We start from the raw sequence: 25,892 nt of genomic DNA, 5'->3' as shown, positions 1-25,892 counted from the left end.
CCGCGCCCTCAGCCCCCGCCCGGCCGGGGCCCCGCGCCCTCAGCCCCCGCCGGGCCCCCCGCGCTACCTCCGCTCCCGCACCGGGCGGCGCTTCTTTTACGCCCCTTTTGCGACGGCCGGAAAGGAGGCGGTGGCAGCGCGCGCCGGGGGCGGGGCCGGGGCAGCGCGAGGACGGCGCGGGAGCGGCTGAGGTGAAAGGGGGGGGGGCACGGGGGCACCCAAATACCGAACCCCGCGTCGCTGTCACCCCTGCCACCCCCTCAGAGAACCCACAACCTCCCCTTCACCCCCCCCAGCCACCTGTGTTACTCCCCCAGCCACCTTTGTCACCTCCCCAGCCACCACCCCTCGGTCTCCCTGTCACTCCTCTTAGCGACCGCCCGGTGTTTCTGTCTCCGAGATGCTCTGTCACCCCTTCAGGGACCTCCCTTCATCTCTCTCAGCGGCCTTCCGATGTCCCTGTCACCACGTCAGAGACCCCCTTGGAAACCCCTTGTCATCCCCTCAGAGATCCCCCCATCCTCAGTGACGCCATGGCCTCTGTCAGCCCTCATCGCCGCCTCAGTGATCCCCCAGTATCCCCTGACCCCCTCCATGTCACACCCACCCTACTCCGTGCCCCCCACCCCACTGCAGCCCCCACCGGGTGCCCTGCAGTCTCCACTGCCCTTCCAGACCCCCAGAAACCTCAGCTGTCCCCTCTCCCTCTCCTGACAAATCCCCTTCATCCCCTTTGTGCCCCCCTGTCAGCCCCAGTGACCCCCACCACCGTCCCTGCTGCCCAGTGACTCCCCCACCACATCCCCAGTGAACCGCCATCACTTCCAGTAACTCCTCTGCCCCGAGAACCCCACTGAGCCCCTCTGCCCCTTCATCTCTGCCTTCAGCTTCCTGTTTCTCCCCTTCATTCCCTTTTCCTGCTTTCCTAAACCTCCCTCCATCCTAGTTCCTTTTCCCTTTCCTCTCTGATTGCCCCCAGCACCCCCACTCCCAGAGTGACCTTGCAGTGACTCCAGTCCCAGCTGTACCCTGGAAATCTCCCTGTGGCTCTGCCCCGAGGATTCAGGTCAGGCAATTCAGTGGGATTGGCCAGTGCTGTGGCTTCATCCCTGACACAGAGCTCCTGGATCCGTCGGAGCACCCAGCCACTGTCACCCAGCCAGTGTGCTGGGTGTGCCAAGCAGGCTTGGGGACATCTTGTGTCACAGTGTCCTGGCCCTGGCATTGTTTGGGTTGTCTCCAGGCCATGCCAAGGGCCGGGGAACAGGAGCAGGGCCAGAACATGGAGACCCCCTGGAAGCTGCCCTCCAGGACTGAAAGATTTCATGGCAACTTTTTTGGTGTCTGTACTGAGAAAACACTCAAAATGAGTCACCTGTCATTACCCTGCAGCAGGGACGGCAGAGGTGACACATTTCCTACTTCCTGACGTCAGTGCTTTGAGGATCAGTGACCTTTACCCATGGCTTATCAGTAGGACCTAACCTGTGCAGGCTGTTCAGTCACAGCCCCATCCAGACTCTGTTTGCTTAGGAAGGCACAGACAAATTGCTCTGTCCTTCCCTCAGCACTGTCCACTGGACAATTTGCTGGAGACAGAAGGAAGTGTCCCTAGGTAGTGCTTTCTCTGCCTGTCTGGCTGCAGAACAGGGAAGAGGCAAGTTGACAACCCAGGGATCATCAGTAATTCACGAATTTCCCTTTTCCCCTTGTAGTTCAACCATCTTTGCAGCTTTGTCATTCCAGGTAATATGAACTTCCTGCCCTTGATGGTCTTGCCCACCTTTCATTTTCCTCTGGAGATTCTATTCCACATGCTCCGGCCTGGGTAGGGTGTGGCTGCATTCTTGCACTGGGAGAAACACTTTGAGAGGGTTAAAATCTCCTTTGCTTTTGAAACACATTCTTCACTTGCTCTTGATATTGGAAACAGTCTCTGATACTCAAACTGGAGCTTAAAACAAAAACCCTTAGAACTTGAAAGTGCCCGAAGATCAAGATAGATGTTTAAGAAAATCATATTTATATGGAAGATTGAGGCTGGCCATTGCTATTGTTTAATCTGCTTGCGAAGGAGATTATGAAAAAACGAGGAGTTTGAGTGTGTGTTTCCTTCTCCCTGTTGAAAACAATGGGATAGGATGAGGTGTTAATTTATCTCAGGACCTTGTATCTGGCACATGGCAATTCCTTTCTGCCTTCTGGTGTTTGTAGGTGCCTCATTCTGTGCCCAGACAGAGCCTGGGAACTGACAGGGATGCAAGGCAGCTGCACAGCAGGAAGTTGGGGCAGCCTGGAGTACACCCTGCCCTGACTGTGCCCAGGGATTTGCAGAGTGAAGCCTGTGTTGGAGATGTACAGTCTGCCCCCAGAACAGTAGGAAAACTGACTTGATTCCACTGTGAAATATTTAATGAGGAGAGAGATGGAGGGAGAAAAGAACTCAGGGTAGATCTTGACTGACATAAGAGAATTTAAAGGAGGAGAAAATTATAAAACTGTTTTAGTGTAAGGAGAGTTAGTGAGGGGGTTTCTGCTGGGGAAGGCAAGAGGGGCAGAGCCCAACTGGTGCCATCAGGATGATCCTCCTGGGGGGCTGCAGATTCCTCCTGAGGGACAGCTCTGACCTCTGCTCTCTGTGACCAGGGACAGGACCCTGGGGACAGGATGGAGCTTTGTTAGGGGAGGGTCAGGCTGGAGATCAGGGAAAGGTTCTTCCCCAGAGGGTGCTGGCACTGCCCAGGCTCCCCAGGAATGGGCACGGCCCTGAGGCTGCCAGAGCTCCAGGAGTGTTTGGACAGCGCTGCCAGGGATGCCCAGGGTGGGATTGTTGGGGTGTCTGTGCAGGGTGGGGGTTGGTCTGGATAAGAAGCTGTGCCCTCAGCAGTGCTCTGTGGTGTGTCTGAAGGTGCTCTTTGTGCCAGACCACATGAAAATGATGATAAGTCATGTGCAGGGCTCAGCTCTGGGCTCAGTTAACAGCTCAGGGTAGAGAGATTCCCAGTCCTAACAGAGTGAGGGCTTCTCTGCCTCCCAGCTTGCTTTGGAGCAGACAGTGCTGATGAGCTGCCCATGTGGACACATTTATTTTGTAGTAAGGGCAGTATGCAGGGAGAAGTTGGGAATAGCTGTTCTACCTTACTAAGCTTGTCCTAGCCCAGGTAAATTAGTCTGCACAGGCTCGTAAATACCATCAGCAGGTGGAGAATCTGCATTGTCTGTGAGCTTCATCCCCACAGAGCTTCAGCCCCTCTGCACCCTCAAAGCAGTGCCTCAAACCTGTGGGAGAAGTCAGGAGCACAACAATCCCATGGAATGCTCCAAGCTTGGGAAGGAGTGACTGGAAAGCTGGAAAATTATCTGGGAATGCTGGTGACAGTGGCTGGACATGAACCCAGGTGGGCAAGCAGGCCAATGGCATCTGGGCTGTCACAGCTGTGGTGTGTCCAGGAGGCCCAGCGTGGTTCCCTGTGCTGGCACTGCTGGGGCAGCTCCAGTCCTGGGGACAGCTCTGGGCCCCTCCTGACAAGAGAGACACTGAGGGGCTGGGGTGTGTCCAGGGAAGGGAGCAGAGCTGGGGAAGGGGCTGGAGCACCAGGAGCAGTTGGGGTGAGGCTCAGCCTGGAGAAAAGGATGCTCAGGGGAAACCTTCTGGCTCTGCACAACTCCCTGACAGGAGGGGGCAGCCAAGGGAGTTGGGGCTCTGCTGCTGGGGATCAAGGGCCAGGACAAGAGGAACTGGCCTCAAGCTGCACGTGGGGAAGTATAGGTTGGATATTGGGAAATATTTCTTCCTGGAATGTGTTGTCCAGCACTGGCACAGCTGCTCAGGGCAGTGGTGGAGTCACCATCCCTGGAGGGATTTAAAAGCTGTGGATGTGGCACCTGAGGATGTGGTTTAGTGGTGGCCTTGGTAGTGCCAGAGGAGCAGTTAGACTTGATGATCTTAGAGGCCTTTTCCAGCTTAAATGGTCATATGATACTCAGGTTGCTCCAGCCCCTTCCAGACATGTATTTAGCATTGCACCAGCAGGACATTGGGATGTGTGTCCACAATGAAATGGGAAGTCTCCCCTTTCATGTTCTGTTCCCTTTCTTAGGTGAAAGCCGTGGTCTTAGGCACTGGTTTTAGTTGCATTCACTTCAGCTCTTGAAAGCTCTTCAGTTCAAGTTAAAAGGTTGTGTAGACAACTCCTAAAATTAAAGAACCTTAAACACCAGTTTTTCTTCATTTCTACCTCCCCACCACACACCAGCTGCACTCCTTAACCTGCTTGGAATGCAGGAAACACACGGTGGGGCAAGCCAACAGTCTAATCTGTGTCCAGTCAGCAGTAACTAACAGAAGGTGCTAAGAAGAATAAGCATGGCAAGAGGTACAGAAGAACCTCACATCTTGCTTATTTTTCTTTATATCTCAGAGTCAGAAAAATGAAGCGAACGTCGAGCTTCAGCAGAAAAATGACTTTGGATTCCCCTTAAATGACATGTCCTCTGATGCCCTTTTTCTCAGGTATGTGGAATGTGGTTGGTTGGTTCATTGGTTGGTTTGTTTTTATTTGTCAGAAATAAAATCAAGGCACTATGAATATTTAAATATGAAATGAAAAGTATATTCAGACTGACTGGTTGGAGCTGGGAATTACATCCCCAGGAATATAACATTTATAACAGAGAATGTCATGCAAAATCCGCATTTCTCTTTCAAATTCCAAGTTTACTCATTTTGAATCCCATAGAGATGGTTTTGTGAAGTTACAGTCATTACTGCTTGCAGTCTTAAAATCATGATCAGATGGCAAACTTTATACTTAGCTTAAAAATGGGCAAGAGATCAGGCAACTTAAATTCTGTCAGTCTGTTCTTATTCACTACATATCCTGTTAAACACCTTTACCTGTCACCAACCAGCTTTCTCACAAGCAGCTGAATCTTCACTTCTACAAGGCTGTAGTTGTCCATTCTATGCAAGGGTTGTGAAGGTTGACCAGCTCTGATCTCTTGCAAGATTCACCCACTTTTGTTTCAACTTTTTTCTCACCATGACACTTTCTGGTCTCGGTACTTCCTCTTTCTTCCTTTTCTCTTCTTCCTTTCTTTTAGCCTCTCCACCCCAGGCCATGCCCTTCTAAAATCTCTCAATACTTCCTTCTAATTTCTTTCAACATTATTTTGCTTTTCTCTCATACAGATCTTTGCCTGGATGCCCCTGGATGTGCACTCTCCATTATTTGCTCTTCACTTTTGTCCTTTTTCATCTTCCATTTACAGTCTCCAGTTTTAACTATGTTGAAACACTTTTTTCTCCTCTTCTCTCCAGTGACCATCAGGAAACACTTTTTCCCTGTGAGGGTGACTGGCACTGGTCATCCCAGGCTCCCCAGAAAGACTGTGATATCTCCATCCTTGGGATGTCATCCTGCGCTACTCGCTCTGGTGGCCCTGCTACCAGAGCAGGGGAATGGCCCAGGTGACTTCCGGGGCTCCTTCCCTGCCTCAGCCATTCTGGGAGGCTGAAATTGCTCTGGTTGTGTTGGAAGCTAGTAGCAAATTACTTTGCTTTTGCAGCAAGAGTAGGGAGGAGTCACAGTTCTCTCTGTGTGAGCTCGCTAGGGTGGCCCTTTGTCTTGGTTTGAAAAGACAGGTGTCTGCTAAGGAAGGCAGAAGCCTCCCCTGAATGGAAAATGTAAACCCCCTCCCTCCAAATTATTATAATTTTGAAATTAAGGGGGCTCTCAGGCAGATATGGAAGCAGGAATAACAGTTCTTTATTAGGGAAGAAAATAAAAATGAAATTAACAATGCAGTAATACAAAACAACTCTGACAGAATCAGAACATGACCTGACACCCTGTGGGTCAGGGTGGTGGTTGTAGTCCAATTGGAATGGTGGCTGCAGCCCTCCTGCGGTGCCAGGTGTGGTTCTGTTGGAGCAGTGATCCTGCAGAATCAGAATCACTGATTCTGTGTAGTCTTCCTCTGAAGATCCAGTGATGGTGTAGATGGGCCTGGTCTTCCTCTGGGAATCCAGTGGAAAAGACAGCTGCTCCTCTGGGAATCTGGTGGAAAAAGCTGCCTGTAGTCTTCCAGATGTCTGATTATATCCAGGTAGGAATGCTTGCCTCCTCCCTCTGGGCAGAGCATCTCCCCATGGCATGATGGAATTTTGTCAGCCATGCTGTGGCACTCAATGGCCCATTAACAGAAGAGATCTCCTGGAGGGAGGATTGGTTGTGGAAGAGATAAAGAAAAACTGCCCAATTAACAGAAGATAACTGCCCCATCAGATAGGAATAGAATATACCCCCCATTTCCAACCTAAGACACCCTTCTTGCTCTTAGTGAACTGGGCTGAGACACAGATTTGCTGTCAGGCTGGGATTTAGGGAACTGGACAGTCTGAGTACAGACTCATAATTTCACTGCACTGCATGTGGATCTTTTCCTCTCACCTGTAAAACAGCAACTGCTGTGAGCAACGCTTCAGTGTGAGGGCTGTGGTCGGTAGCAGTAAACTCAGATAGCTGAGAGGTCATGAAGCCAGGCTGGATGGAGCTCAGCAACCTGCTCTAGTGAAAGGTGCCCCTGCCCTGTTAATATTGTATTATTATTATTATTGATATTACAATCCATGGGAAAGTTCTTGTGATTTACGCTCCAAAAAGGAATTGGGTTTATGTTCTCAAACCTCCATCAGTTAACTTCACAGCATAGAATAAATAGATCTAAACATTACCTCATTTTTTATTTAATCTAAATTATGAAGGGTTTTTATATTTTCACTGACATTTCATCTTAAACATTGATAAATTTAAAAAAACAAACTAATTTAAAAAATTGTTGCTGAATGGCAAAGTCATTTTCTGTCCCACTCTCTGAGGTACCTCAGTACAGTCTTCTCCTTGGCAATACCCAAATCTAGACAGGATGGGAGGAAGAGATGTGGGGAAATTGAGCTCTTTGCTCAACATTAACACAGTGAGCCCAGGAAACTCCCCAGTGCTTTGAGAGACCCCATCAGCACATTATGGAGAGACAACAAAATGAGACTGTGAAGCAAAGAGGACTCAGTAGAAAATAAAACCAATCTGTGTGCAACTAATGGCAGGGATAGATGGGATATAGGGATTTTTCTCCCTGTGAGGGTGGTCAGGCTCTAGCACAAGTTGCCCAGAGAAGCTGGAGCTGCCCCATCCTTGGAAATGTCCAAGGTCAAGTTGGACAGAGCTTGGAGCAACCTGGGGTAGTGGAAGATGTCTCTGCCCATGGCAGGGGGTGGAACAAGATGGGGTTTAAAAGTCCCTTCCAGCCCTGGGACTCTATAACAGATGTCGAGTCACAGAGTCTGACAGGGAATAATTGAGGGCAGGTATTAAAGTAATTTTGGGTCATTTCCTCCACATCTACCCAGCTAAGTGTTAATAGAAGCTGGAGGCTCCGCCATGGCCACCATCAGTTGCAGTGTCAGTGCAGGGACACATTCTCTGTCAGCTCACTCTACTGACCTGCTGTTGTGACACAAGGCTGAGAAGAAAATGGAGTCACTTACTCACAGTGACCCACTTGACCCTTTTCTGGCAGCAAAAAATCCAAGCCACATAGTAAAATGACAGTACTGGTTTCTAATGATACTCTTAAGAATTTCAGAATTAACATTTCCAGATTTAATTCTGCTTATTTATGATTTCTTCTGTGAAGTCAGTGTTCACTTTGGGTTTGCAGGAGAGGACTGAGAGATATGCTGTATGGAAAGCAGCCTGCCTCAAAGAAAGCAAAACTTCAGAGTCCTCATAGTAAAATCCTAGATAACCTTTGAGAATTTCAGTAAACATTTGAGAACTCCCAGTAAACCCTTGAAAACTCAGTAAATTTGAGAATCTCAGTAAATGTTTGAGAACTCTTAGTAAACCTTTGCATTTGGTTCTTCACAGTGTCTGGAGGCAGAAGTGAGCTCTGAAATGTGGTGGTTCCAGCAAGGCCTCTCGTTCCTGCCCGTGGCGCTGGTTGTGTGGTCAGCAGCATCATTTGTGTTTTCCTACATTACTGCAATTGTCCTGCACCACGTTGACCCTTTGGTGCCCTACATCAGGTGAGTGATGTCCACCCTGTGCCAGAGCACTGAAATGACCCTACTCCTGTGAATTCTTCCCAACTCCAGACTTAAATAGCAGTTCTTACTCAACAACTCTGGTTATAAAATTACTCTTTATAGCCATTATATATATAGTTATAGGTAATATTAAACTGACAGAGGGGAAATTCAGGCTAAATATTAGGAAGAAATTCCTTCCCTGTCCGAGTGGTGAATCCTGGCACAAGTTGCCCAGAGATACTCTTGCTGCCCTACGCCTGGAAGTGTCCAAGGCCAGGTTGGACGGGGCTTGGAGCAACCTGGGATAGTGGAAGGTGTTCCTGCTTGGAATGAGATAGTTGAGATGAGCTTTAAGGTCCTTCCCAACCCAACCCGTTCTGGGATTTGTGATTTACTCTATTTAAAGATGTCTGGTTTTGTGCAAAACTCTAAGCTTTGGCTCTGTGAACATACCCTTAAAATGATGATGAAGTGGGGTGCCTCACCACATCCCTGGTCAGAGTGAAGCCACTTGCTGCCACCAGCAGGTTTGTTGCACCAGAAAATCCATACTAAAATCTACATTGCCAACTTTATTCTATCAAGGCTGATATATATATATATATATATATATATATATAACTCAAGTTTTGCTCTTTCAGTTTTCCATGTTCTTCATTTTTCCAGTTTTAATCCTTTTTATTCACCTTTTATGGCACCAAGATCAATATGAAAGGAACAGTTACTCTGAGCATGATCATTCCCTGCTCCAAGGAGAGCTTGTCTTTACCATGGTGATTTCTACAGCAATAAAACCAACACAGCATAGTTTTGAGTAATGAAAAATTCAGTGAAAATCATCTGGGAGGCACTTTTTTTACATGTCCTTTGTAGACTGAAATAAGTAAAGTTGTGTTGGAAGTATTTTTAATATAAATAATATAGGATATGTATCACTCCATTTATCTTTTCCAGTGATACAGGGACAATACCACCTGAAAGATGCTTATTTGGGATCATGTTAAATGTTTCAACCTTCTTGGGTGAGTACAGAAAACTGTCCTTGGTGAGCTGCAGGCAGTTCTGGAATGCAACAGCTTTAAAAAATTTCACTTCCTTCTCCAGATCATTAAACAGCCCAGAATTCTTACTCAAAAGCTAAATACTGAGCAATAATAATGGCATTTGTGAATTCTGGAAGGACAAAAAATGCGTTCAAAAAACCAGAAAAGTAAAAGCAATAAAAATGCAAATTCAAGGCAGTCGTCTTACCTGTGCTACAGCAATGGAAGGAGGGAAAAAAACTAATATGGCTTTTAAATGAAATAGATAGAAAATCTATTTATTTGACTTCTTTGCCATTATATTGTTTCAATTTTCACTTCCAGCCTTTCAGCTTTCCTATTTCACTGCGCCTTAAAAAAAATTTTTGTATTTTAAAAGTTGCCTCTGGCACTCAGCATCTTCCCAGGTAAACAAGGACACTGCTCCCCAGCAGGAATCTTACTGCCTGTGGCTTTGTCTTTGACAGGGATGGCCACCATGTACGTCCGGTACAAACAAGTATCTGCCCTGAGCCCAGAAAAACCCAAGATCCTCAGGCTGAATAAGCTGGGCCTCACACTGGGATGGATGAGCTGCTTTGGACTCTGCATTATTGCAAATTTCCAGGTTTGTGCTGTGCCTGCACTGCTCTGCCCCTGCCAGAGCTGTGTCTGTTCTGAGATACCTGATGTCATATCTGATAAACTGCAGATTTATGGAAAGCAACTTTCCATGGCAAACTGCTTTTTTGTGAAATTCTCTACAGAGAACAGTTAAAAAATATAAGGTTTGACTTTTAATTTGTTAGTTATTCCTTATTTGCTTTGGGACTTGTGAGCAGCTATTCATGACATTTCAACACATTCATAACCACCAAGCATTGCAGAAGCCACACTTGGATCTCCTTCCTGGCAAGTTGAAAGCCTGAGATCCAGATTGAAAGCCCACAACTGTGGCTCAGGAGAATCAGGTATGAAATAGTATAAAAGATATCAAAAACTAGTTACAACTAGAAGTAAAGCCAACAAAACCACCCAACCCCACAAGCCCAGCTCTGGAAAACCTGCCCTCTTGGGTAGATTTTCCTTCAAACCTTCTCAAATTCTTGAAAATTCTGCAACATTAATTCTTCTGATTTTCTCTATCCCAGGTCTCTTTTTTTTTTTTTTTTCTCCCCAATACTTTCCACTCAAAAAAAACCCAAATCAAATATTCTCACCTGTCACACCATGAGCAGGTCCCCATCGTTGCCTTTATTTGCCAGGTGATTGTATAATTGCCAGCCTTATCGCATTAATTACCTGATGGATTTTGGGGCTCTGTTGTGGTGCCTGTAGCCACCACAGGCTGCAGTGTCACCTTGGGCTCCTGCTGGATTAGGGACAGGGAAAACGAAAGAGGAATAGCTCTTGGGAAGCTCCACCTTTTCCCTAGCACAGCTCCTCAAGTGCTTCAGCAGCCCCTGTCTTAGAAACCTCAGCACTCTCATTCTAGGCATTTTTTCTTTTGGAGGCCTCAATCTATTTACTATTTTCTAGAGCCCTCAGAGGTCCCAGCCTCCCATTCCACACCCACCAAGAAGAATCCTCCAGGCTCTGCTCAACTCCATGATTTCCCTCCACTGCCCTCAAGAAAGGGTTTTTCTACTTTATTTGTATTTCACAACAGTCAAAACTCAGGAAGTGCATGTGAATTTGGTAACAGTTCATGTATTGTTTAATCTTAAGCAAAACAAAAGTTGGAAGTGATGCACTTGCATATTGCCCTGAAATCCACTGGTGATTGAAGACCCCAAAGTGTGAAAATAGAGAATTTCTCTCTGCTGACACCTCCCTGCACAGTACATGATTTTGGAGCACACACATTTGAAACCTGCTTATTTCTTAAATAGAAATTCTCTCTGTAGATGCAGCAGTTAAAATTCATTTGGGCACAGAAAGTGCACAAGGAAAAGCTTGATCTTAAGAGTTACTCAGTAAGATACCCAGAGAACCTCATGTTTTAGGGCAGGAAACATCTGCGTGATTGGAGTGCAGGAGGCTGCCAGGCCTTGCCTTGTGCAACAGGTCAGATGACACTTTTTGTTCCCTGTCTCTGGCTCATGTGCTAAGCTGGGGATGAGAGTAAAGGGGTGAGCACACCTGGGTGTTCACATACATATATTTTAATAATAAATTTTTAGTTGGGTTGGATTTTTTGGAATATCTTATGGTTTTAGTTATTTTTGCTATTTGACACTTGGTTCTCCTGGTGGTGTTTTTAAGTATTGCTACTTGATTGAACCTTGTTCCCTCAGAGTAATTTGACAAACAATCTTTATTCAAACCAGAGTTCATTCAGAGAAATACAAAACCTCATTATTTTTAATTCAAAATTGGGTGCTAGAATCATGTTGTGTCTTTTCTGTATTACATAATCTTTCATAGATGCACAGGTTCCTGGGGTAGAAGTGTTGTCACTCCCACTCCCTGCCCACCTGCAGGGATTCTCTCACCCAATTCCTATGATATTGTCAATATATGAGAAGAGCTCTCACAAATTCCTGTACTGAAGGTACAGCTGTGACCTGTAACTTCACCACAAGAACTTAACAAAAGCAGAAATTCCAGAGGCTGGCAGGTTCTGGCTTCCAGACATCTTCCAATGGTGCTTCCAAAAAAAGTCTCCTGAGGACTTGCACAGTCCAGAACTGCTTAGCTCAGAATGGGAGAAGGTCACTGCAGGGTGAATGCCAGAGGTTTACAGAAGAAAATTAAACCAGGTTTTCACAGGCAGCCCTTTCTTTCCCTAGAAATGCATCCTATACTACATTCACGTGCTGGGAGCCTGCCTCACCTTCGGGGTGGGGTCCATTTACATGCTTGTTCAGACCATCTTGTCCTACCTGATGCAGCCAGAACTTCACAGCAAAGACATCTTCTGGGCCCGCCTGGCCGTGTTCCTGTGGAGCTGTTCCAGCATCTTGAGCAGTATCCTTTGCCTGGGCAGTGGCACCAAAACCCAGCAGTCTCCACAGGATTTACACCTACTTGAACTGAACCACCACCATGTGCCACAAGAGACCTGTCATCCTTGATTGTACACCCTATAGTGTGCCCTGTTCTGTATTCCAGCCTGGGAATTTCAGGGAAAATGGTTAATCCCTTTAATACTTTTAATATTCCCCCCTGGATATTGGAAAAAAAAAAAAAAAAAGGTAAGAGGGACAGTTACTACCCTTTCTCCTCCCCTTTCCCACTGCACACCAGAGACTGAAAATAGGAAAAATAAGAGTTTATCCCCAAGAGGTCTGACTAAATTAAGAAATATGGGGCCAAAGGGAAGTGTGCTTAAGGGATGGGTGGTTTCAATGGGGGGAAAAACCAGGTAAGAAATAAAAGTGTGTTCCAGAGGACAAAAATGGTGCAGAGTGTTAGAGTTGGATAAAACTGAAAAAAACACCCCCAGAATGTAGCACAAGAGGAAAACAGACCATGTGGAGAAGGGCTGGTTGTGCCAGCTGGCTCTGGAACAGGGATGATGTGCTGGCACTTGCCAGGGAGACAAGTGTGGAGCACATTTCAGGGGTGAGTCAGGAGGGGACTTTGACCTCTGATCTCCTCCCAAAAGACAAGATATTTCTGACTGGCATTCCCTACCACCCTCCCTCAGCATCAGAGTCCATCACCCACTTTAGCTCTGAATTCCAAGTGCTAGAAGCAGCTGTGGGGTTTAGAGAAAGAGATAAACACAGAATGGTTTGTGTTGAAGGGACCTTCTAGTGCTGCCCTCTCTCAGTGGGAATCCACTCCCATTTAGCCATATATAACAAATGTGGCAAACTCACTCAGAAATAGAGGCCTTTTCTTCTCCCGAATCATTGAAATAGTCGGGAAACTGCAACAGAACAGTTCTCCTGCTCACCACAATGGACTTGGAAATTGGGTTTAAGAATTAAACTCAGTTTTTGTGCCAAACAGGACAACACCACCAAACTTCCTGAATTCCAGGGACACAAGTTGCAAAACCCATTGCATAGACACTGTCCCATCTGCAGCTGTATCCAGGCCACTGAATTAATCCCCACCAATCCCACGTATTTCCAGCCAATACCAACATTAAACCCTATGTCCCATTTCCCAATGTTGGAGCTTCTTGCTGGGCTCCCATCCCTGCTGCTGCAGGATTATAGAATCTGTAGGAGTCAGAGGAGCAGAGACAGTAGGACACAGGCTTGTTATCCATCATGAAGGACCTTCACCTGCTGAGGGGCCTTGGCAAGGAAATCATCTGAGAAAGTTGGGGAATTGTTGTATTTAACAGAAAGTTTTGGTATTAGCAAACAAGATTTTCAGCTTTGAATAGGGAGGAACCAAATGGGTGAAACTAAAATATGTTCTATGAACAATATGATCTGCTGCATGTTACGTTCCTCTTACAGATGCCAAAAGCCCACAAACCTAAGATTTGTAGAGGTTTTTGTGCCAGTGTAGCCTAGCCAAAATTATAGGGAAGTTGTAGAAGTAATGATGTGTACATGTATAACAATGAAAGAGGAAGAAAAGGGGAATTATCGTTCTAAATTAACAGCTCATAATGCAATAAGGGAAAGATGGGGAAAGGAAGAAGTCTGTAGCCTTGGGTTAAGTGGTTGTAACAGGTACTGGAAGACAGAAGGAAATGTATTTTGTGTCAGCTCTGGGATCACAGCCATGCCCATCCTCTGTGCTGGCACTGCTGGGGCAGCTCCAGTCCTGGGGACAGCTCTGGGCCCCTCCTGACGAGAGACACTGAGGGGCTGGGGTGTGTCCAGGGAAGGGAGCAGAGCTGGGGAAGGGGCTGGAGCACCAGGAGTGGCTGAGGGAACAGCTGGGGGGCTCAGCTCAGAGAAGAGGAGGTGCAGGGGGAACCTTCTGGCTCTGCACAACTCCCTGACAGGAAGGGGCAGCCAGGATGGGGTTGTGCTCTGCTGCTGGGGATCAAGGGCCAGGACAAGAGGAAATGGCCTCAAGCTGTGCCAAGGGAAGTTCAGGCTGAATATTAGGGTAAATTTCTTCCTAGAAAGGGTGGTCAGGCACTGGCACAGCTGCCTCAGGGCAGTGGTGGAGTCTCCAACCCTGGAGAGATTTAAAAGGCATGTGGATGTGGCACTTTGGGACATGGGTTTTTGGTGGCCTTGGCCTTGGGGAGCAATTGGACTCAACCTCAGAGGTCTTTTCCAACCTAAACAATTCTCTGAATCTGTGGAAATACTCGTGGTCCTGTGGTGGAGTGTAACAGCAGAAATGCCAGCCCAGAGCAAGGCAATTGATGTCCCACTATAATGGGGGGGCAGGGGGGTGTATGGGAATCAGTTATTTTTTTATCACAATGATTAAATTCTTCCCACTGCAGCAGGAACTCAGATAACAAACAGCTCCCAGAGCTGCCCAGTTCAATGAAGCAGAAAATTGGGTGTCTGTGGTCCGATGAGTAACCAGGGCTCCTAAACCACTCACATCCATTTTTAAATAAGCTTTGGAAGTCCGGGTTCTTAAGGCAATGTTTGTGCTAGGAAGTCCAGCCTTGTTCACCACCAAAATTAATTTTTCACATCAGGAGGCTCTTCTAGTTTAATCTCATTAACCACTAAAGAATTTAATATCCTAATCCCATGAAAATCAGGTTGTCTATAAATTAATGATCTGAGTTTCATTTGTTGTGTAGCAGGAGCACTTTTTTGGGTACCTTCCCTCTGTAAGATGTTGAAGAAGTGACATCAAACACTCCAGAAAGATCCAGGTCTTGGATTAAATGGGGGATCATTGTCACATGGGATGAAATCCAAAGCACTTCTCAAACCTTAACTAAGAGGGAAACAGAAAAGCCAAAACTCCTCTTTGTTGCAGGTGATACAGAATAAAAATGCAAGGTAGTTGAGACATTGACAAGCCATCACAGGAAGAGATCTAGACTCTTATTAGGGTGGGGAATACCAGTAAAATTAAATTAAAATGCTCAGTAAGTGTGCACACCTGATCATAGCTTAAACACTTCCATGAGAGGGCTGCATTCGATCAGAGGAATAACGAGAGGCAGCACACAGAGAGCAGAAATAACGGGTTTAGGTTCAAATTAACCTTTTCACGTGACAATAACCAGTGAGATGGGACAAGCTATGGGTTGAAGGGCACAGTGTGAATGGTCCATGGCACCATTACTGCTTCTCAGGCTGAGATCCCATAGCCTCAGCTCAACACAGTCTGCAAGTTCCATGTTCCTCATTCTTGGCCTTGAATCTTCCTTAACCTCTTCCCTCAGTGTTTGTGTCCTCTGTTGTGCTGTACAGTGGCTTGTATGGACAGAACCTGGTGCAGAAGCTGCATTGGGACCCCCAGGAAAGAGTAAGTGATTGGGGGGGAAATGAAGACCAAATTCACTTGGATTTGGAGGGACAGGTGGGAACTTCCTGCAGTTCATGACACAGATTGGGGTGGGAGAGGAGAGAGCTGTGCCAGCCGAACCAGCCAGCAGCTCCTTGGAATTGTGGGATCTCAGACTGGGGTGGGTTGGGAGGGACCATCCAGTTCCACCCCCTGCCATGGGCAGGGACACCTCCCACTATCCCAGGTTGCTCCAAGCCCTGTCCACCCTGGCCTTCAACTTCCAGGGACGGAGCAGCTACAGCTGCTCTGGGCAACCTGTGCCAGCACTTGTTGAAGTTCTGATTGCACAAAACTGTTGGATCTTCAAGTGTAACTCTAAATTAAGCCCTCCTGCATCTTGAGGAGGGCCTTGAACCTCCCTGCTCTTTGTTAGTTGAGCTCTGGATTGAGCCCTCAGGTTTTGCAGGTGTGTATTTAATTCCCAATGGGCATCATCCCAGTTGGAGCAGGTGTTTTCCTGGTCATTCTCATTCTTCAGCACTTCATTCTTGGAGATTCCAGATACAGTAAGGGATTTTGGTCTCCAGTGGGAATAGTTCTGGATGCAGGATCTCATGGGATGTCACAAGTCACAAGCCATCCTTGTGCCACTGTAGGTTCCAGAACAGTTTTCACACAGATTTTTTCCCCTCTGTAACATAGGGCTACACCCCCCACATCATCAGCACCGTCTCCGAGTGGTCGCTGGCATTCTCCTTCCTCAGCTTCTTCCTCACCTACATCCGTGACTTCCAGGTAAAATGAAGTTAACATTCTCTGTTTCTGAATAGCCCAGTGTGGTGCTGCAGGGCAGCCTTAGATTTTATGGGATCATGGAATTGTTTTGGTTGGAGAAGACCTTTAAGGTGATGGAGTCCAGTCATTACCCTGGCATGGATCAGTCACCAGGGCTGAGACCCATGAGCAGCTCTAAGTGACCCCCATAGAGTCTGTCCCTGCTATGTTACCACGGCTCCAGCATCAGGCTGGCTTTAGCTAGCCTTGACTGGCCCTGACTGACTTCATTTCCAGACCTGTCACAGCCACAGGGGCCTTTTCCTCCAGGACAAGGCAAATGATGGAGCCAGTCCAGAGCACAGCTAGGAGCCAGGCATATAGTTCTGAGCTGATCTGTTGGTGTTTACAAAAATCTTTGGTGTTTCCTCTGGCCACTGAACTTCCCAGTGCCAAGGCAGTGAGGAAGCCACTCACAGGGACCTCCTTGGCTTTCCCTCCACAGAAAATCTCCCTGCGAGCCGTGGTCAGCCTGCAGGGCCAGACCCTGCACGAGAGCCCAGGAAGCTTCAGGGCAGAAGAGCAGGCACTGCTCATAGCAGGCAGCATCTGATGGATGGAGTGAACTCAGGAATTTAATAGCAATAACAGCTGTTATTTTTAAACATTTATTTTATATAAAAAAGTATGAAGTGATTGTCTTGTACTTGACATCAAGGGCTTTGCACAGCTTTGCAAATGTTACCAGTACTGTGAACGAGTCTGTGACATTTCTACATTTTTCAGTGTCATGAAGGATTAAATGAAGGTTATTAATGAGTTGTGTGTCCTCATCTCTTCCTCCACACCCAGTCTGACCTCCCTCACCCTCCTCTCTCCACTGCTCCTCACGCCAAATCCTTTTGAATGCCTCCAGCCTCACCTCTGCTCCCCTTGGGCCTAGGGGGCAGATCCATGCCTTGTAGTTTGGGCCAGGTGGGATGGACCCCAAAGCCACCCCATCCTTTGAGCAGTCCTTAGGGAAAAACCTCTTCACACCACAGGCTGCTCTGGAGGTCAAGAGGCAGCTGAGCAGCTCCCTCCTGCTGGAAGGGCAGCCCTCTGCTGGCTCTGGAGAGGAGTGACAGGGAGCAGCAGGAACCACACAGACATGGAATCCCATAAGGGTGTGGCTCAGAAGGGACCTTAAAGCCCATCCCATTCCATCCCCTGCCATGCGCAAGGACTCCTTCCACTAGACCAGCTTGTTCCGGGTCCTGTCCAACCTGGCCTTCCTTCCCTCCCTCTCCCTGGCAGTTGTTGGAGCTGACAGGCAGGTTGACCCAGGAATTCTCATGCCAAGCGTCCCTGTTACACAGGTGGGAGAGTTGGCCAAGGCAGCCCATGTCCTGTTCCCTCCCTAGCCAAGAGCTGTCCCTTAAACACCCCAGAGTGCGACCCCTGTCCTCGTGTTCTTAACATCACTGGTGCTCCCTGAGAGCCTCCAACCTAAGTCAGCTGCTCCTTCCTCCAGCTGCTTCCAGCAGCTCCCAGAGTGCTGACAGCCCTTATCCCAACCCTGTGGAGTGTCTGTGTGCTCCAGAGGCTGAGCTCCATAAGCCTCTAAATGCCAGACACACCAGCTGCTTCCAGGGTCAGTCCATAGAAACAACCTCCCACACTCATGCCCAGGGCCAAGTCAGAAGCCTTAAAAGCAAGCATCTCTAATTCTACCAAAGTACAGCAGATTGAGGGGATATTTGATTGCATACAGACCTACCAAGTACCTCCACAGCTGCCTCTGAGCCCTGCTTGGCAGGAATAGCTCAGTTCCCTTCCCAAGTTACTGCTCAAGGCTTGTACATGAGCTCCAGCACATTTCCTCCCACACCAGAATCCCTTACTTTGGCATCTTCCCTTCCTGAATGAGCAGACAAAGCACACAGAGAGAAATTAATCTAAGCTGGAGGCCTCCTGGAAACCCCAACTTTCCCTGAGTAGCTTCTTTCTTCCCAATTTAAATGGGATGTCTCCATCCCTGTTACTGCACCTCCAGCCTGGTTCAGCCAGAGTTCAGACAATCCACAGAGTGGAAACAACATTGGGGGTCAAAAAAAGCCATACTGCTGAGGGCAGTGGGGTGAGAGGACAGGTGTATGCAATTCACATGGAGTCACAGAGAACCCTGGGCTTGATGGCCTGGGAAGGTTTCTCAAGTATTGTATTTTACCTGCTGATGAATCCTTAGGGATCCCGGCCACTCTGGAGAGCTGCACACTTGGCCCCACACTTCCTAAGTAGGGAATAGGTAAAGCCCAGTTCCTGATTAACTGCTCCAATGTAAAAAATGTGATGTTTCAGCTGAGAGAATCCTTTGCCTCTCCCAAGGCTCATTTGACAAATGGTTTAAGCAAGAGATGGTGCCAACAGTGATGGGATCCCTGTGGAGAAGGAGGGAGAGAGCTCTTTGCCTGATATGATGGGAAGAGAAGAAAAAACCCCAATTGATGCATTCATGTAGCTCTCAAGGAGGCTCTAGAAGGCATCTGCCTGCTCACAGGGCTTTCCTCGCCTCCCCTTCTCTGCTTTCTCTATGGATCCCTGTGAAAGACGGAGCGGTTGATCCTGACAACAGACATCCCAGAAGCAATTCCTGCCCCCAGAGAGCAGGAATTTCTCTGTAACTTAATGTCACTGTGATGAGCCAGCCAGGGCAGACTGAGGTTTAGGTTGGACAACAGGAAAAATTTCTTCCCCAAAAGGGTTGTCCAGCCCTGGCACAGCTGCCCATGACAGTGGTGGAGTCACCAGTCCTGGAGGGATTTAAAAAAAACATGTGCATGTGGCACTTGGGGGACCTGATTAATGGTGGCCTTGGCAGTGCTGGGGAAAATTTGACTCCATGATCTCAGAGGTCTTTTTTAGCCTCAAAGATTATGATTTTACTGCCCAAACCAGTACATTCCTGGGTTTACAGTTAAACCGCCCAAACCTCCCTCACTGCTCCCCTAACAGCCCAGCACCACATGCTGAGATTCCTGCTCAGCTGCAGATCTATGGAAATTCAGCCTCAGAGCATCCAACTCTTCTCTGTGTAACAACTTCCTCAATGCCAGGATAACTCTTTTCCTGTTGTCTCACCCTTTGCCAAGAGACAGATGAGCAGTAAGGAGGAGCATTTCCCTGCTCCCAGCTGCTCCAGAGTTACACACCCCCAGTGAATCCCTGCCTTTTTCCCCTTCTCTGCAGTCCCACCAACAGAATCATGATCCAGGGTCTAGGTTGGGTCCCACCTCCCATAGAATCATCATGGTTGAAAAAGACCTTCAAGATCATCCATCCAAGTCCATCCCATACTGCCACTGTAGCCCCATAACACCTAAATCACATCACCCAGTGAGATCCAGACACCCTTTAAACAACTCCAGGGATGGTGCTGCCACCAGTTCCCTGGGCAGCCCCTTCCAATGCCTGACCAGCCAAGCACTGAACAGACTGACAGGGTCAATTAATACACCTGAATTGCCCTGACCAGCCCCCTGGGACTTCCTCACACACTCATGGCCCATGAGCTCCACATGAGCCCAAGCTTGAGCATCCAGCCCTGGCCTGGGCTGTTGTGGGTGGCCCTGGTTCAGCTCTGCCCCAGGATTTATTCTGCAGATTCTCAGATTCTGCAGAGATCTCAGATCTCGATTAATAGAATCCCAAGATGGTTTGGGTGGGAAGGGACATTAAAGATCATCTCATTCCACCACTGTGTCATGGGCAGGGACACCTTCCACTATCCCAGGTTGCTCCAAGCCCCATCCAACCTGGCCTTGGACACTTTCAGGCATGGGGCAGCCACAGCTTCTCTGGGTAACCTGGGCAAGGGCCTCAGCACCCTCACAGCAAACAACTCCTTCCCAATATCTCATCTATCCCTGCCCTCTGGCAGTGGGATACCATTCCCCCTTGTCCTGTCCCTCCATGCTTTGTCCAAAGTCCCTCTCCAGCTGTCCTGGAGCCCCTTTAGGCACTGGAAGGGTCTCTAACGTCTCCCTGGAACCTGCTCTTCCCCTGGAGTGTGTCTCTCCAGGCTAAACATTCCCAGCTCTCCCAGCCTGGCTCCAGAGCAGAGGGACTCCAGCCATCTGAGCATCTGCATGGCCTCCTCTGAACTTTCTCCAGCAGCTCAACATCCTTCTGCTGCTGTTGGGTCCCAGGGCTGGAGGCAGCTCTGCAGGTGGGGTTTCACCTGAGTGGGGTAGAGGGGCAGAACCCCCCTCCCCTGCTGCTCACACTGGGGGATCAGCCGAGGGCTTGGGGGGTTTCTGGGCTGAGGCATATCCAGATCACACCCACGGACACCCTCAAGTCATTTTCCCAGAGCTGCTCCATCTGCTCATCCCCAGCCTGGATCCATCCCAGGATCACCCTGACCCAGCTGCAGCACCTGGAACCTGGCCTTATTAAACCTCTTGAGTTTCCCATGGGCCACTTCTGAGCTTGTCCAGGTCCCTCTCAGTGACTCTCTCCCTCAGGGGTGTCCCTGTCCCCTCAGCTCAGTGTCACCTACAAACCTGCTCAGGGTGCCCTAGATCCCTTCATTTGTCATTAATGAAGATACTACATAACGCTGGTCCCAGCACAGACCCCTGAGGGACACTACTGATCCCAGTACAGATCCATGAGGGACACCACTGTCATTAACGTCCCCTGGGACTCTGAGCCATTGACCACAACCACCTGGATGTGACCATCCAACCAGTTCCTTATCCACCTGACAATCCACCTGTTAAATCCATCTCTCCAATGTAGAGAAGGATGCTGGGGGAGAACCACATCAAATGGTTACAGAAGTCTCGATAAATGACATCGTCAGCTTTCCCTCATCACTGATGGAGTCACTCCCATTGAGCTTTTGATCTACCAACATCCCCAGGCCCTTCTCTTCAGGGCTGCTCCATTCAACCCCCAGCCTGGAGTTGTGCTGGGGGTCACCCCAACCCAGCAGCAGGATCTCGTCCTTGGCTTTGTTGAACTTCATGAGGTTCACACGATCCCACTTCCCCAACCCATCCAGGTCCCTTGGGATGCCCCATCCCATTCCTAGAGCATGTGACCCCACCAAACATCTCACTGTCAGCACTGTGCTGAGGGCCTCAATCCCATTTATCCATGTCACTGACAAAGACAGCACTGGTCCCAACACTGACCCTTGGGGTACCACTTGTCACTGGTCTCCACTCAGTCTGTGGTCTACAGCTGCAGACCACAACCCTTTGAGTGCCACCATCCAGCCAATTCCTTATCCAGCAAGTGTTCCACCCATCAGATCCATGTCTCTCCAGTTTTGAGACAAGGCTGTCCCTGCAGAACAGTGTCAAATGCTTTGCACAGTCCAGGTAATGATGCCAGTTGCTCTGCCCTCACCTATCAGCACTGTCACCTTGTCATACAAGGCCACCAAATTTGTCAGGCACAATTTGTCTTCAGAGAAGCCATGTTGGTTGTCACCAATCACCTTTTATTTTCCAAAGGCATAGTCTCCAGAAGGATCTTCTCCATGATTTTGCAGGACACCAGTGTGATTGATTGGCCTGTGGCATACAGCATCTGCCTTCTCTTTTGAAAAACGGGGTCAAATTTCCAATTTTCCAGTCAGTGGGAACTTCACTGAACTGCCACAACTTCTCAAATGTGATGGAGAGTGGCTTAGGAACTTCCTCTGCCAGTTCCCCCAGGATCCATAGATGCATCTCATCAGGTCCCACAGACCTGTGCATATTCCTGTGCACAGACCTTCATATTCCTTAAATACTTCTTTATTGGAGTATTTAAGATACTCCAGTAGAAGATACTTTATCTTCTCAAGCCCAGATAAAGTTACAGAGCTAGTGAAGAGTATGGAGCATAAGTTCTCTTAGGAATGAATGAGAGAGCTGGGGGACTCAGCCTGGAGAAAAAGAGGCTCAGGGGGGACCTTCTGGTTCTGCACAACTCCCTGACAGGAGGGGGCAGCCAGGGGAGGTCAGGCTTTGGGGAACAGGGACAGGACAAGAGGAAATGGCATCAAGTTGTACCAGGAAAATTTCAGGCTGGACATCAGGAGGAATTTCTTCCCAGAAGGAGTGGTCAGGCATTGAAGGGTCTTCCCAGGGAGATGATGCAGTTGCCATCCCTGGAGGTGTCCAAGGAATGCCTGAACATGGCACTCAGTGCTCTGGGCTGAGTGGCAAGGTAGGTATTGGTCACAGGTTGGACTCGATGACACAGGTTTGACTTGATAACCTTGGAGGGCTTTTCCAAACTTAAAGGTTCTGGAATTCCGTGGTTCTCCTAATGTGGATGGTTCTTCCTTCTCCCAGTCCCTGCCTTTGCCCCTGCAACTCTGGCAGTGTGACTGAGCCACTTCCCAGTGAAGACTGGTGCACAAACACTGAGAACCGCAGACTTCTCCATGTCCTGGGAAAGCAGGTGTCCTGTTTCCTTCTGGAGAGGGTGCACAGTCTTCCTTTCCCCAGTCTTCCTTTTATCACCAATGTACCTATAGAAGCTTTTCTGTTGCCCTTGATGTCCCTGGCCAGACTTAACTCTACCAGGGCTTCAGGTTTCCTAACCCGATCCATGGCTGCTCAGACAATCTCTCTGTATTCCTCCTAGACTGCCTGTTTTTGCTTCCACACTCTTTGAGTTTGTCCAGGAGCTCCGCTCCTTGTTCACCCTCACAGGCCTCTTGGAGTTTTTGTCCAAATTCCTCGTCCTTGGGATGCGTCACTCCTGAGCTTGGAGGTGACCCTTAAAATATGAGCAAGCTCTCCTGGGCCCCTCTTCTGGGCCCCTCTTCCCTCCAGGGCTTTATCCCATGAGACTCAACCAAGGAGATCCCTGCGGAGGCATCCTGAATCCCAGAGCTCACTCTGCCCTCCTTGTTGCCCTGAGAATCCTGAATCCACTATTCCATGTTTGCTCAGCCCAGGCTGCCTTTGAGCTTCTCATTCTGACCAGGTTGTCCTTGTTGGTGAGCACAAGGTCCAGCACAGCTCCTCTCCTTGCTGGCTCCTCTCTCACTTGGAGTTTATCCTCAACATTCCAAACCTCCTGGATCAATTATGCTCTTCTGTGTTGTGAACGTGACACTGCTATTGTCTGTTCAGAGCTTCATCTTATGGGTGTTCCTGGTACAGCCCCCTAAAAGCCGCCCCCAGGTCGCTTCCTGGACTGCACCTGGCAATGCCCAGATCTGGGTCCGCGCTGGGCTTGGCTGCCTCAGGTTTACGGTCAGACTTGATGATCTTGAGGGCCTTTTCCAATCTAAATAATCCAATTATTCCATGTCTAGGATTGACCTCTGTGAAAGTTTGTGCCTCACATAGAAATTCTGGGGCTGTGGTGGGTCTCCAGTACAGGAGACAGGCACAGGGACAGTTCTGGCCAGACACTCCAAGGCACCAGGTTTGACTGGTGTTGGCAGCTTGCCCAGCACCATCTTCAACCTGATCTGTTCTGTCCAGCACTCACTGTTACCTCTGCTCTTTGGACTCTGAAATTCCTAAAAGGTCTTCCACTGATTCTTCCCACGAATTTGCTTGAAGTTGTAATTCATATCCTAAATCCATGGATTTCATATGTACTTAGCACAGCAATCCCAGTGTGTAACTTTCCTGCCAGCCTGGGCTGCATTCAGGGATGGCCACCAGTCACCTTCACTCCTGGGATGACAGCCAGCATTTCCAGAACTTTTGTTCTTGTCACAGACTCTTCCTAAATTGCAGGAGTTCAAGGATGAACAGGGCAGCAAAATCCAATCCATGCTGCAGACGGCGAGTCTGGATGAGAAGCAGCTCCAACAGCCTCAAAGTCCTTGGCTGTCAGAAGCCCCTTTGCTCCTCTTGGCACAACTTTCCCCCATCAGCACATCAAGAGGCTTCTCTTGGCTCTCAGTGATCCCTGCAACCTTGCACTGGTGCTGTTCCAAGGAAGATCTCTCTCTTCCATACTTGGTTTCTGAACTGCACCAGGTATTTTCCATCACTATACTGGGCATAGCCCATGCACCTTCTTCCATCAAATCCTGGTCACATTTCTTCAAAATTTTGCAGTGAGGATTCTTCTCCAAACTTGGAGTACTTTATCATCTCTACAAAAAACTCAGGCAAATGGACTACTCTGTAGCATAAAAGAGGTTCTGGGAGAAAGAAGATGGCACGATGTGGTCTTGCAGGGCAGCCAGGATGAGGGAAGAGACGAGAATCTTGACTCCATATTTCAGAAGGCTGATTTATTATATTATGATATATGTTATATTAAAAATGCTAAACTAAAACTATACTAAAAGAATAGAGAGAAAAGACTCATCAGAAGGCTGGACGAGAATAGAATGGAATGAATAACAAAGTCTTGTAACTGACCAAGACAGTCTAGACAGCTGGACTGTGATTGGCCATTAATTAGAAGCAACCACATGAGACCAATCACAGATCTACCTATTGCATTCCACAACAGCAGATAATCATTGTTTACATTTTATTCCTGAGGCCTCTCAGCTTCTCAGACAAAGCAAATCCTGGCAAAAGGATTTTCATAAAATATGTCAGTGACAGCGCATTGGAGAATGTCAATGCTGGAATCCTCAAGTGAAATGAGAGGATAAGAGAACTCGGTTTCATTAATTTTTTTGAGATCATTGGAAAATAAAGACTATTGTTAGAGAACAGTAAGTGAGCAAAGCCTGTTGGAAGAGTATCTACCAGGTGACTGCAGCACCAAACATGCAACACAAGGCTGCCTCCATCTCCTTCCCAAGTCCCATTTCATCCTTCCAGGTGGGAGGGAGTCAACGTCCTTCACAGTAGCCCCACGTCATGCTGTGTTTGGGATTTTGAGGAGACTGCTGATCACGCACCCATGTTTTGAGGAGAGCTCCCACGACATCCAGAATTTTTCCTTCTCTTGCTGTGCACCTCCTAGCAGGCTTGGGATGGACAGGAATTTGGGGATGGACAAGAAACTGGGAAGAGACACAGCCTGGACAATCTACCCAGACTGATCAAGGGGATATTCCATATCACAGGAGGCCATGCTCAGCAAATAAAAGCTTTATGAAAGCAGGAGGATGGAAGGACATTTCTGGTCACAGTATTTGTCTTCCAAGTGAATACTGTGCACACGGAGACCCCAGAAATGGCTGATCTTCTGCCTGCTGACAGGATGTGGTGACTGAATTCCTTTTTGTGCAAGCGGCTTTTGCTTGACCTGTTAAACTCCTTTATCTCCACCCACAATTCCATTCTTCCATTTTCCCACATCCCCCAGGAAGGGAGCAAGTGGAGGCAGGTGGGTGTCTGGGAGTTGGCCAAAGTCAATTCTGTCCCAAAACACCCATTCCATACACAGTGAGCCCATGGATACCACACTACCATTCTGACTTGCTTGCTCCACCACGCTTCCCTCCTGTCAAGTAATCTCAATCACTGCAGAGTTTATTTCCGTTATTCACCTTCCCTCCTCACCCACCACTGTGCATCTGGTCCATCACCTTGATCTAGTTTAAGCTCTCCCCATTCCTGGAAGTGTCACAGGTCAGGATGGAGAGGGCTTGGAGCAACCTGGGATAGTGGAACGTGTTCCTGCCCATAGGAGGGGGTAGAATGAGATGAGCTTTAAGAACCCTTACACCCCAAACCCTTCTCTGA

At 48.2% G+C, this 25,892-nt stretch overlaps 2 protein-coding genes across 6 annotated transcripts in view; one reads left to right on the top strand and one right to left on the bottom strand.

The window, feature by feature from the left end:
• Window positions 1–1,144, bottom strand: part of CEPT1 (choline/ethanolamine phosphotransferase 1) — a 33,237-nt gene extending 32,093 nt beyond the window's left edge. For 2 of the 3 annotated variants that reach the window (XM_038162339.1, XM_038162345.1), the window contains exon 1: window positions 68–198. The gene's annotated coding sequence lies outside the window, so the exon portion shown is untranslated. Of the gene's footprint in view, window positions 1–67; window positions 199–1,000 lie in introns of those variants that run through there. The other variant, XM_038162344.1, reaches the window with a different exon arrangement.
• DRAM2 (DNA damage regulated autophagy modulator 2) lies at window positions 124–17,052 on the top strand. Of its 3 annotated transcripts, none has more exons than XM_038162349.1 (9): window positions 124–191; window positions 4,422–4,513; window positions 7,932–8,089; window positions 9,047–9,114; window positions 9,603–9,742; window positions 12,009–12,084; window positions 15,395–15,477; window positions 16,162–16,254; window positions 16,739–17,052. In XM_038162349.1, the coding sequence occupies exons 3-9, from the start codon at window positions 7,959–7,961 to the stop codon at window positions 16,844–16,846; spliced, it is 699 nt and encodes a 232-aa protein (XP_038018277.1). In that variant the 5' UTR covers window positions 124–191; window positions 4,422–4,513; window positions 7,932–7,958; the 3' UTR covers window positions 16,847–17,052. The 3 variants fall into 3 exon arrangements, with proteins under 3 accessions (XP_038018277.1, XP_038018275.1, XP_038018276.1); XM_038162347.1 differs by having other exon boundaries at window positions 11,907–12,084; XM_038162348.1 differs by lacking the exon at window positions 124–191 and adding an exon at window positions 3,209–3,398 and having other exon boundaries at window positions 11,907–12,084.
• Window positions 17,053–25,892: the final 8,840 nt, after the last annotated feature.

Source organism: Motacilla alba, chromosome 26 (assembly GCF_015832195.1).
Source record: "Motacilla alba alba isolate MOTALB_02 chromosome 26, Motacilla_alba_V1.0_pri, whole genome shotgun sequence".
Classification (NCBI taxonomy): Eukaryota; Metazoa; Chordata; class Aves; order Passeriformes; family Motacillidae; genus Motacilla; species Motacilla alba.
The sequence above is the reverse complement of the archived record's forward strand: the minus strand, read 5'-3'. Positions and strand labels throughout refer to the sequence as shown.

Excerpts from the sequence above, each read along its gene's own strand:
- DRAM2 (XM_038162347.1), top strand. The coding sequence starts at position 7,959 with ATGTGGTGGTTCCAGCAAGGCCTCTCGTTCCTGCCCGTGGCGCTGGTT. Across the intron at positions 8,090-9,046 it reads CCTTTGGTGCCCTACATCAG|TGATACAGGGACAATACCAC; the intron begins GTGAGTGATGTC and ends TATCTTTTCCAG. Across the intron at positions 12,085-15,394 it reads CTGTTCCAGCATCTTGAGCA|TGTTTGTGTCCTCTGTTGTG; the intron begins GTATCCTTTGCC and ends CTCTTCCCTCAG.